General features: G+C 48.1%; 1 protein-coding gene across 3 annotated transcripts in view; it reads right to left on the bottom strand.

Annotated features, from left to right (window-relative positions):
* ARAP1 (ArfGAP with RhoGAP domain, ankyrin repeat and PH domain 1) overlaps positions 1-12,978 on the bottom strand; it is a 256,390-nt gene that overhangs the window by 238,433 nt on the left and 4,979 nt on the right. For all 3 annotated transcript variants that reach the window (XM_088462450.1, XM_088462451.1, XM_088462452.1), the window contains exons 2-4: positions 6,905-7,035; positions 6,468-6,529; positions 3,410-3,510 (exon numbers count right to left, since the gene is read on the bottom strand). In XM_088462450.1, the coding sequence (XP_088318576.1) occupies positions 3,410-3,510; positions 6,468-6,529; positions 6,905-7,035 (294 nt within the window). The remainder of the gene's footprint in view (positions 1-3,409; positions 3,511-6,467; positions 6,530-6,904; positions 7,036-12,978) is intronic.

The following is a 12,978-nucleotide window of genomic DNA, read 5'->3' as shown; positions in this document are numbered from 1 at the left end:
GAACCCATATGCAGCAGAGTACTCACTACGTGCAGGTGGTTTAGCAATTCGGGTCAGGTTAACCACTATTCTGCACCTTGATCCGATGGTTCTCGATTGTACCGATGTTTTTCCAATCTTGCACATTATTACAGAAGTGAGTGAAGGTAAGGGGGCGTCTTTAGGAAGTGCTGGGCGTCTGCATATTATGGTGCGGTGGCAGTGCGTACGCATCCATTAGCATATTCTCGCAGCGGCCGGGTGCGTGCGATGGCAGACTTGCGATCAGTGCTGAATGAGGCCCATTGTACGGTGATTACCGTGATGTTGCCACAGCAATGTTTTATGTTAAAGTGTAGCCACAATTGATAAGCACCAATAGAGTGATATTTTATCATTGTGTATCAAGGTGGGTCCTACAGACGGGTTCGGTATGCCTAACCCTAATCTCCCCCCCAAGTGCCTAACCCTAATCCCCCCTCTAAGTGCCTAACCCTAATCTCCCCCCCAAGTGCCTAACCTTAATCCCCCCTCTAAGTGCCTAACCCTAATCTCCCCCCCAAGTGCCTAACCCTAATCCTCCCCAAGTGCCTAACCCTAATCCTCCCCAAATGCCTAACCCTAATCTCCCCTCTAAGTGCCTAACCCTAATCTCCCCCCCAAGTGCCTAACCCTAATCCTCCCCAAGTGCCTAACCCTAATCCCCCCTCTAAGTGCCTAACCCTAATCCTCCCCAAGTGCCTAACCCTAATCCCCCCTCTAAGTGCCTAACCCTAATCCTCCCCAAGTGCCTAACCCTAATCCTCCCCAAGTGCCTAACCCTAATCCCCCCTCTAAGTGCCTAACCCTAATCCTCCCCAAGTGCCTAACCCTAATCCCCCCTCTAAGTGCCTAACCCTAATCCTCCCCAAGTGCCTAACCCTAATCCTCCCCAAGTGCCTAACCCTCATCCTCCCCAAGTGCCTAACCCTAATCCCCCCTCTAAGTGCCTAACCCTAACCTCCCCCCCAAGTGCCTAACCCTAACCTCCCCCCCAAGTGCCTAAACCTAATCCCCCCCAAGTGCCTAAACCTAATCCCCCCCAAGTGCCTAACCCTAACCTCCCCCCCAAGTGCCTAAACCTAATCCCCCCTCTAAATGCCTAACCCTAACCTCCCCCGAGTGCCTAAACCTAATCCCCCCTCTAAGTGCCTAACCCTAATCTCCCCCCCAAGTGCCTAACCCTAAACTCCCCCAAGTGCCTAAACCTAATCCCCCCTCTAAGTGCCTAACCCTAACCTCCCCCCAAGTGCCTAACCCTAATCCCCCCTCTAAGTGCCTAACCCTAACCTCCCCCCCAAGTGCCTAACCCTAATCCCCCCTCTAAGTGCCTAACCCTAACCTCCCCCCCAAGTGCCTAACCCTAATCCCCCCTCTAAGTGCCTAAACCTAAACTCCCCCAAGTGCCTAAACCTAATCCCCCATCTAAATGCCTAACCCTAATCTCCCCCCCAAATGCCTAACCCTAATCCCCCCTCTAAGTGCCTAACCCTAACCTCCCCCCCAAGTGCCTAACCCTAACCTCCCCCCCAAGTGCCTAACCCTAACCTCCCCCCCAAGTGCCTAACCCTAATCCCCCCTCTAAGTGCCTAATCCTAACCTCCCACCCAAGTGCCTAACCCTAATCCACCCCAAGTGCCTAACCCTAACCTCCCCCCCAAGTGCCTAACCCTAATCCCCCCCCAAGTGCCTAACCCTAACCTCCCCCCCAAGTGCCTTATCCTAATCCACCCTCTAAATGCCTAAACCTAATCCCCCCCAAGTGCCTAACCCTAACCTCCCCCCAAGTGCCTAACCCTAATCCCCCCTCTAAGTGCCTAACCCTAACCTCCCCCCCAAGTGCCTAACCCTAATCCCCCCTCTAAGTGCCTAATCCTAACCTCCCCCCAAGTGCCTAACCCTAACCTCCCCCTCTAAGTGCTTAAACCTAACCCCCCCTTCCCCGCCGCCTAAACCTAAGTCCCCCGGGGGAGGTGCCTAATCCTAACCTCCCCCGGGGGTGCCTAACCCTAACCCCCCCTTCCCCTAGCCTAACCCTAACCTCCCGGGGGGTGCCCCCAGGAGCCCTAAACCTAACCCTCCCCCCCGCGCGGCTGTCCGCACCCGGCTTACCTTCGATTGGTAAGCCGGGTGTCGGGCTCCCAGCATAGGTAAATGACAGGCATCGGGATTCCGTCCTTCGGCTTCCCAACTGCTTCCCCTACAGACATGGCCGCTACGTGAGAGAAGCTACGATATAGGGACAAGCCTTCCTTCTACAGCACAGTATCCATAGAATACATCCCTCTGTAGTGTGGGCCCCAGGAACCGTAGGAACCTCTACAGTCTCCATAGTACAATATTGTATCATTTATCCTACCAGTGACATCTGCAGACAAGCGTTACTGATTTCCACTAAAGAAGACCCAAAAGAAACAAAAATAGGTCATACTGTCCATTGTTCAAATTATTGGGACCAATGTAACTTATAACAACTACGTTTCCAAGAAACCTGAACTCCCGATGGACATCCCAATGGTTACACATATGACAACGCCATCATTGGCTGCACGGTCACATGGTAGGGAAAAGGGACTTCCCCACTCCAGTGCTCCCTGGGCCTGATTCAGACCCGGACGCTATTTGCGGACGGTCGTTCTAAAAAAGGGGCCGTATATTTAAATTGAGCACTCGCTCTTTGCGGTTTGTTGACGCCTCTATGTCTGAGCAAAGACGTCCCTTTGCCGTTCGCATCACACGTCATCTCCGGTATTTATTTCATTAATCGGGAACATCGAAAGGCATCTGATCTGCTCGCAGTGCTTGTGGTAGGATTTACTTCCCGCTATCACTGCGAGCAGTTCCGGCTAAAAGACAACCAAGTGACGTGGTCGATGATGCTCCTTTACTAATTATGCACACCCATTAAACGCCGTTTTGACCGTTAGGCACGCCTGCGTTCAGATCTCCACTCCCCCGTTTTCAAGCACCTTCCCCTGTTACCACCCACAAACGGTACATTCTGTCAATCAAATTAGCAGGCCCTCGCTGTTTTACGAGCGCACGATTTCCGATTGCAATGACTGTTTTGCGCATGCGCATTGCAACCCATACGCATGTGCAGTTGTGCGAACATCGCTCAGTGCGAACGAGCGGCCGCTTACGAGCGGCTCTGAATCAGGCCCACAGTCCCTTTATCCCAGGTCACTGCGCCGCCAGTAGTATACGCATTATCCCTATTGGGGAAAGCTCAATGGCTGCTTCCAATCGCTTCATACACAGTTTACGGAGAATTTGTGTACTTATTACAAAGTTACTTATTTCCATGTTGATTGCTGCACATTTATAAGAAAACAAAGGTAACATAGCCTATACGGTATTAATACCATTATTATAGAATCCGGCTACTCACATCGTCTGGTAATCATCGTCCGACCCATTCTCGATAACATCATCAGTCGATGAACTGCTGACCATCAAGCGTCGGAAGCCAGTGAGAACGATTCCATCTATCTGTATGTGGAACAGGATTTACACCACGTCAGTTGGCCAGGTCAGGTACCCTGCGCCCCCTGAAGCAGCAGATCCTCCTGTATGGAAGAGCCCCTTAAAGAAATTTCATGTGTACCCTGTATAAGACTATGGGTCTGATTCGGACCCGCTTGCGAGCGCAGGACGCTCACAAGCGGATCGATGGTGCCCAAATGCGCATGCGCACAACGGAGGGAGCTCCGTCGTGCGCATGCACAAGACCAGGCGAGCGACGAGGAATCCGACGCTCGGGGTCTCGCACCAAAGGGGGCGTGCTGTCGATGGTGACTGACAGCACGCCCCCTTTGGTGGGCGTGCCGGGGGCATGGCTGCCAGACGGAGGCGTTCCCATGGGAACGCCTACCGTCTGGGGCCGGCCCCACTGACATCAGTAGTGATGTCAGTGGGAGTGATTTTGGCCCTGATAGAGCCAAAATCACTCCAGGGCTTGCGGCAGCGAGACCCTACCGCAGGGTCTCGTCGCAAGCCCGATGGTCGCGATGGTCTTGACCATCGCGACCATCATCATGGATGCTCGCTATAGCTGTGGGTGGTAACCCACAGCTATGCGAGCATCCATGAGGCCGCTCCAAGAATAGGTAGGAGGGCCCTGATTCAGAGTGAGCGCTCTGGTCAGAGCGTTCGGCTCTGAATCAGGCCCAATGTTCATCATATGTATGAGTCACCATTCACCATAGATTGTTATGATGGTTAGATCAATAATTCTATACATCAGGATGTGTGAGTGTGTCAGTGTTTGCATGTGTGTGTGAGTGTTTGCATGTGTGACTGGGAGAGTGTGTGTAATATGCATGTGTACATAATATTACAAACATGCACACATACAGTACACGATTACTTTGAGTATACAAAAGGGGAGAGGGCCCTGCTTGTAAGTACTTACCAAGGGAACTTTGGCGGACACAAAGAGGGAGCAGAAAAAGAGCGGTGGGATGAGGGGCTGGAGAGTTAGGAGGGGGGTGCTAGGCTTGAGTGAAGAGATGGATCTTAACAGAATGTTTGAAAGTCTTAGTGGGGCAGGGTGGGATAGAATTGGAGAAATCCAGAAGGAGAGAGTGGGATGAGATGGTCAGGGAGAAGGAGAAGAGTCGGTCCATGGGAGAGCGGAGTGGCATTAGGGAATATTAGCTTGGATGAGGTTGGAGATGTTGGGAGAGCGGAGTGGGCAGGAGTGAGTGTGAGTTGAGATGAGGTTGGAGATGTTGGGAGAGCGGAGTGGGCAGGAGTGAGCGTGAGCTGAGGTTGGAGATGTTGGGAGAGCGGAGTGGGCAGGAGTGAGCGGGAGCTGAGATGAGGTTGAACATTGAACATGTTGGGAGAGCGGAGTGGGCAGGAGGGAGTGTGAGCTGAGATGAGGTTGGAGATGTTGGGAGAGCGGAGTGGGCATTAGGGAATATTAGCTTGGCTGAGGTTGGACATGTTGGGAGAGCGGAGTGGGCAGGAGGGAGTGTGAGCTGAGATGAGGTTGGAGATGTTGGGAGAGTGGAGTGGGCAGGAGGGAGTGTGAGCTGAGATGAGGTTGGAGTTGTTGGGAGAGCGGAGTGGGCAGGAGGGAGTGTGAGCTGAGATGAGGTTGGAGATGTTGGGAGAGCGGAGTGGGCATTAGGGAATATTAGCTTGGCTGAGGTTGGAGATGTTGGGAGAGCGGAGTGGGCAGGAGGGAATGTGAGCTAAGATGAGGTTGGAAATGTTGGGAGAGCGGAGTGGGTAGGAGGGAGTGTGAGCTGAGATGAGGTTGGAGAAGTTGGGAGAGCGGAGTGGGCATTAGGGAATATTAGCTTGGCTGAGGTTGGAGATGTTGGGAGAGCGGAGAGGGCAGGAGGGAGTGTGAGCTGAGATGAGGTTGGAGATGTTAGGAGAGCGGAGTGGGCAGGAGAGAGTGTGAGCTGAGGTGAGGTTGGAGATGTTGGGAGAGCGGAGTGGGCATTAGGGAATATTAGCTTGGCTGAGGTTGGAGATGTTGGGAGAGCGGAGTGGGCAGGAGGGAGTGTGAGCTGAGATGAGGTTGGAGATGTTGGGAGAGCGGAGTGGGCAGGAGGGAGTGTGAGCTGAGATGAGGTTGGAGATGTTGGAAGAGCGGAGTAGGCAGGAGTGAGTGTGAGCTGAGATGAGGTTAGAGATGTTGGGAGAGTGGAGTGGGCGGGAGGGAGTGTGAGTTGAGATTGGAGATGTTGGGAGAGCAGAGTAGGCAGGAGTGAGTGTGAGCTGAGATGAGGTTGGAGATGTTGGGAGAGCGGAGTGGGCAGGAGGGAGTGTGAGCTGAGATGAGGTTGGAGATGTTGGGAGAGCGGAGTGGGCGGGAAGGAGTGTGAGCTGAAATGAGGTTGGAGATGTTGGAAGAGCGGAGTAGGCAGGAGGGGGAGTGTGAGCTGAGATGAGGTTGGAGATGTTGGGAAAGCGGAGTGGGCAGGAGTGAGTGTGAGCTGAGATGAGGTTGGAGATCTTGGGAGAGCGGAGTGGGCAGGAGTGAGTGTGAGCTGAGATGAGGATGAAGATGTTGGGAGAGCGGAGTGGGCGGGAAGGAGTGTGAGCTGAGATGGGGTTGGAGATGTTGGGAGAGCGGAGTGGGCAGGAGTGAGTGTAAGCTGAGATGAGTTTAGAGATGTTGGGAGAGCGGAGTGGGCAGGAGCGAGTGTTAGCTGAGATGAGGTTGGAAATGTTGAGAGAGCAACTGGGGTGGGCCTTCGTGTTGGGGCCGGTTTTGACCTTTGTAAAGCAAGAGGTCAGTAATTTAATGATTTGTAGAGGTAACCAGTTTAGAGCAGATGTGGTAAGCACAGGTACATATTGCCAGTTACCACTGCATGCTGGTAAATATACCCCTAAGTGTGGTCTTAATAATGTCCTCTGGAGGGAGCAGAACAACACAAGCAGAAGATAATACCGGTCACAAGTAGACACCGTTCCTCCAAACTTACATCTTTGTTTAGTTCATAGATATTTCCTGAGTGACGATCCATTAATTCTGGCTTCTGAAGGCCTTAAAACATTAATTAGACAGTGTCAGTACGGGGTGTGAAAGGGCACAGAGTTTATATACACCATACCCGACTCCAATTTATAATCTGAGGTGCAAGCATTACCGCAATGAAAATCATAAAACTCAGACTTTTGTTTGCCTAAATTAGCCATAAGACAAGTTATAGCAACAGTTTCAGTACTCTCGATACCCCACAGGAAACAAAGACTGACCCACACCACACTCCAACGCATGGCCCAACCCAACCCTTCCCTGCTGGTGATGTGAGAGCCCATAGATACACCAGTGTCCTCCATCTCATACATGTAATCAAACACTATAATGATCTCCTAAATGTGGCCTCGGATAGCCCGATAACTGAAGATCCTGACTTACCATCTCTGGGTGCTGGCTGAATCAATGTCGGTGGTGGGGCAAGCACCCGAGGCAGTGGCTTTGGGCCATACAACAATGAGAAGCGCTGATGATTTTCAGTGACTTTTGCTTCTTCTGCCATCGGAGGAGGACTGTAAGTGAGGAACACACACGGAAGACAGTAAGTTTTCTGCACCCAGTACACCTATACGTCGGCGTGAGATCATAAAATACATGCCCAGGCCCAGCCTTCATTGGAACAATGTAGATAATTGTATTCACAATTTATTAGGGAGCAGCAACCGACAACCAGATCTAACCAGAGCCTTTTCCTTCCAGCAGTCTCTCTCTCTCTGGGGAGACAGGTCCTCACTTGTACAGTATATCCACATCGCAGAAAAGCACAATACGTCACATTTACTAACACTGGTCTAAGGTGCAAATCTGCACTGACCCAGGACCACCAATTAGACACGTGTGTTCGTCTAACTTGCACTAGGCGGATAAAAGCTCATTGCTGATTGGTTACTTTGTTTTATGGTAAATAAAAAAAAAAACTGAACTGTGCATTTATTTATCCACCTGTTGTGGCACTAAAAGCCCCAGCATACTGTAACAAGCTCCCATGCACAAGCTTAGGGCGCCTTCTCAGCTGTGACAACCTGCAGATTTTCCTATTCTGGTTTCATGCTTTGCTCTCATGTGTGGTCCATACGCCTTTTTCTATGCAGTGGCTCCATCTGGTGGCCCAGTGATGCCTGTGCAGCAGCGTTATACAGCAATGATGGAATTAAACCACAGTTTCCCAAACTCCGCCATTACAATCCAGGTTTTAAAGGAAATCCCCGCTTGAGTCTAAATGGTTAAATAAAATTGACTGCGGTACTAAGTCATCTGTGCTCAAGCGTAGCTATCCTTAAAACGTGGACTGGAATGGCGGAGTTGGGTTAAACAATAACCAATGTGTGGGGAGTCAGCAAGTGTCCTCCCTATGCAGGATCCCCACAAGTCTTCTCCTCAGAAATCTACTTATAAAAGACCAGTGAGACCCCCTGACACAACTGTCCACATACAGAAATGGGAACCAGTATGACACCTGAGCTCACTCAGCTCTCCTGTCAGTCTTACTCAGGGTAAGAATCCTCTCATGATACTAAACCTTGGGGATGACTCTCCTGTCAGTCTTACCCAGGGTGAGAATTCTCTCATGATACTAAACCTTGGGGATGACTCTCCTGTCAGTCTTACTCAGAATGAGAATTCTCTCATGATACTAAACCTTGGGGATGACTCTCCTGTCAGTCTTACTCAGGGTGAGAATCCTTTCATGATACTAAACCTTGGAGATGACCTTCCTGTCAGTCTTACTCAGGGTGAGAATCCTCTCGTGATACTAAACCTTGGGGATGACTCTCCTATCAATCTTAGTGCACTCTGTAAACATATAACCAGCCCATGTTTACCTACCCTCCCGGATTGCCAGGGAGACTCCTCTGCCCCGGGAGGGTGACAATATATCCAGGATTCCGGTTTGCGACCGTCGCGCTACCAAACTTGCGACAGAAGGGTGGGAGCGTGTTGACATCACGACGCGGTGACGTAGAATAAGCAGTATTTAATCCATAAGCTCCGGCCATCACGGAGCTTCATGGTAAGTGCAGGTGGATTCGCAGTAGACGCACTCAGAGCTCCCAGACCAGGAAGTACTAAACCTGCTACTACACAGGTGACTGAAACGAATGACGATCTCACCTGTATGTAAGCAGGCTAGTTAGGGGTTATCTGAGAATAAGCCAGAAACTGCTAATGCTAGGAAATGTATCGCTGACAAGACATGGACCCTTCTGGGAGGGACAAGGTAAAAAAAACAAACATAAAGGTTCCTTTACTAAATAATAATGTCTAACTGGGTGCATCAATCTGAAAACCTGCATAGGAGGGTGGGCTGTGAGGGTTCCATGATCTGTCACAAGGATAGGAAAATGCTCCCTCAGCCTCCGGTTTCCTGGTCTACAGCTTGTGTCTGTGGTTTTGTAAATGTACCTACGTCTTCACCAAGAAAATAAACAGAGAAAATAAATACATAGTGAAACTAAAGTGCCTGCCAGGTCCAGATGTGCCCACGTACATCTTACATCCGTGCGTTACAAATCATGGTAAACATTAGCGCCAAGCTTCTTTTCATTGCGACTTTTTACTGTCAATTGTGTCTTATTCGCAAAGCGATGTGAACAGGGCGGGTGTTTCTATATGCTTTGCTCAGAATGTGGGGCCTATTTATCTTTTATTTTCCAATAAACTTTTATTAAATTTAAAAAAAAATCACAATACAGTACTAACAATTGTAATAATTGCAATAAAATAACAAATTAAAATAAAACAAGGGGAAAAAAAAATATATATACACAACAAAAAAACGGGAGGGGAGAGAGGGAAGGTACCACAATACACAAAAATAAACATTGCATTATATCGTAGTCAAATAAAGAAAAAATAGAAATTCGAAAATATATAAAAATCAAACGGATAACAATATATAAGAAAATACCAAAATCAGAATAAGGTCTAATAATATAAATAGTTCTTCATACAGAAGGCATATCCCTAAGCAGAAGGTCCACGCCCTCACCATCAGTTACATATTCATGCCATTTAAACCATAGCGTCCTTGGTGAAGAAGCAGACGTGGAATAAGCAACATCTACTTTTTCCATTAGAAATGCAAATTGTACCTTATACATAATCTTATGGATAGTAGGAAGAGTAGATGATGTCCATAATTGTGCTATTGCTGTCTTAGCTGCTATTAAAATATGACCCACTATATAACAGTCACTTTTGAACATGCTTAAAAGGTAAATGTGTAGTAGTGCCAAAGAGGGGGATGGCTGTATACTCACTTTCAAAACCTTGGAAATCAAATCAAATAAATCTTGCCATAAAGCCTGCAGATGAGAACAACTCCAGAAAACATGGAGTATGTCTCCAACATTCACATTGCATCTCCAGCAATTTTTTTAATTGTGCGGGCCATATTACGTGTAATTTGGCTGGGGTGAAGTATAACCTATGGGGTAATTTATATTGTAACTCCAAATGGTTATAACATTTGGACAGTTTGTGGGCAATGGTGTAAATAGATTCCCATTGCTGGGGGGTATAGGCCTCCTGAAGATCTGACTCCCACTGAGCTTGGGACTTGGATTTGACTGGAGGGCTAGCCTGGAGACACATGGAATACCAAAAACCAATAGAACCCTTTGAGTTACCTCTTTTCAATTTAGCCAAAATATTTGCCGAGGGTAATTCCAAGGAACCGCACACTTTAATGGTACTAACCACCCAATGCTGAATTCGAAGATAGGTAAATAATTCTCCAGGAGGCAACTGAAATTGAGATCGTATTTGAGAAAACGGGAGGAGTGAGGAAGAATTCGAGATATCTGCGATGGATTCTATACCTCGGGAACGCAAAAGCGCTACCGGTAAATCCGGGATTAAACGGGCTATGGCGGCTAAAGATAAAGTTTTAGCCGGTAATTTAATAATACATTTAGACTGAAGTACCATATCATCCCACCTTTTAAGAAAGTCAATAATAGCTCTAGGGGTATTCATCCATATGGGACCTCCACAGATCCACCAGCAAGAATGAGCAATAGTAATCTAACAAAGGTTATCAGTAAGGTGTATGGACAGTGTATTCATCCACATGGGAACTCCACAGATCCACTAGTAAGAATGTGCAAGGATCGCCTAACAAAGGTTATCTTTATGGTGTATGGGCAGTGTATTCATCCACATGGGACATCCATAAATCCACCAGTGAGAATGAGTGAGGATCATCTAATAAAGGTTATCAGTATGGTGCATGAGCAGTGTATTCATCCACATGGGACCTACATAAATCCACCAGTGATAATGAGCGAAAATCATCTCACAAAGGTTATCTGTGTGGTGTACGGGCAGTGTATTCACCAACATGGGACCTCCACAGTTCCACCAGTGATAATGAGCGAGGATAATCTACCAACGGCTATCTGTATGGTGTATGGACAGTGTATTCATCCACATGGTACATCCACAGATCCACCAGTGACAATGAGTGAGAATCATCTAACAAATGATATCTGTATGGTGTACAGCCAGTGTATTCACCAACATGGGACCTCCATAGAACCACCCGTAAGAATGAGCGGGTATCATCTAACAAAGGTTATCAATATGTTGCATGGCCAGTGTATTTATCCACATGGGACCTCCACAGATCCACCAGTGATAATGAGTGAGAATCATCTAACAAGGTTATATGTATGGTGTACGGGCAGTGTATTCAACATGGGACCTCCACAGATCCACAATTAAGAATGATCAAGGATAATCTAACAAAGGCTATCTGTATGGTGTACGGGCAGTGTATTCACCAACATGGGACCTCCATAGATCCACCAGTGAGAATGAGTGAGAATCATCTAACAAAGGTTATCTGTATGGTGTATGGGCAGTGTATTTATCCACATGGGACCTCCACAGATCCACCAATAGGAATGAGCGATGAACATCTAACAAAGGTTATCTGTATGGTGTATGGGCAGTATATTCATCCACATGGGACCTCCATTGATCCACCAGTGATAATGAGTGAGGATCATCTAACAAAGGCTATCTGTATGGTGTACGGGCAGTGTATTCATCCACATGGGACCTCCACAGTCTCACCAGTGATAATGAGCGAGGATCATCTAACAAAGGCTATCTGTATGGTGTATGGGCAGTGTATTTAGCAACATGGGACCTCCACAGATCCACCAGTGATAATGAGTGAGGATCATCTAACAAAGGCTATCTGTATGATGTATGGGCAGTGTATTCATCCACATGGGACCTCCACAGATCCACCAGTGATAATGAGAATCATCTAACAAAGGTTATCTGTATGGTGTATGGGCAGTGTTATTTATCTACATGGGACCTCCACAGATCCACCAGTGATAATGAGCGAGGATCATCTAACAAAGGCTATCTGTATGGTGTATGGGCAGTGTATTCATCCACATGGGAACTCCACAGATTCACCAGTGATAATGAGCGAGGATCATCTAACAAAGATTATCTGTATGGTGTATGGGCAGAGGATCATAGGAAAATGAACATTTCAGGGGAGAACTTTCTCTGCTTTGGTAAATAGTGCTGCATATGCCGCATCTCTCTGATGGTAACTAAAAAGGAAGTAGAATTCTTATTTCTTACTCAGCATTTATATCTAGGAACAAAGTCCAGATATGGTTACAGTAATGAACTTCCCCTACTCCTCTGGTCTTCATGTGTCACATGATGAAACAAATCTCAGATGTCATCTTTGCTATATATAGCGCTGTCCCTCTCCCTGTCCTACATATAGCGCTGTCCCTATCATATATAGCGCTGTCCCTCTCCCTTTCCTACATATAGCGCTGTCCCTCTCCCTGTCCTACATATAGCGCTGTCCCTATCATATATAGCGCTGTCCCTCTCCCTTTCCTACATATAGCGCTGTCCCTCTCCCTTTCCTACATATAGCGCTGTCCCGCTCCCTTTCCTACATATAGCGCTGTCCCTCTCCCTGTCCTACATATAATGCTGTCCCTCTCTCTTTCCTACATATAGCGCTGTCCCTCTCCCTTTCCTACATATAATGCTGTCCCTATCATATATAGCGCTGTCCCTCTCCCTTTCCTACATATAGCGCTGTCCCTCTCCCTGTCCTACATATAGCGCTGTCCCTATCATATATAGCGCTGTCCCTCTCCCTTTCCTACATATAGCGCTGTCCCTCTCCCTTTCCTACATATAGCGCTGTCCCTCTCCCTTTCCTACATATAATGCTGTCCCTGTCATATATAGCGCTGTCCCTCTCCCTTTCCTACATATAGCGCTGTCCATCTCCCTTTCCTACATATAGCGCCGTCCCTATCATATATAGAGCTGTCCCTCTCCCTTTCCTACATATAGCGCTGTCCCTCTCCCTGTCCTACATATAGCGCTGTCCCTCTCCCTTTCCTACATATAGCGCTGTCCCTCTCCCTTTCCTACATATAGCGCTGTCCCTCTCCCTT

The sequence above is a fragment of the Taudactylus pleione genome, unplaced genomic scaffold, assembly GCF_031769625.1.
Source record: "Taudactylus pleione unplaced genomic scaffold, aTauple2 ptg001243l, whole genome shotgun sequence".
Lineage (NCBI taxonomy): Eukaryota > Metazoa > Chordata > Amphibia > Anura > Myobatrachidae > Taudactylus > Taudactylus pleione.
This window is presented reverse-complemented; position numbering and strand designations above follow the sequence as displayed.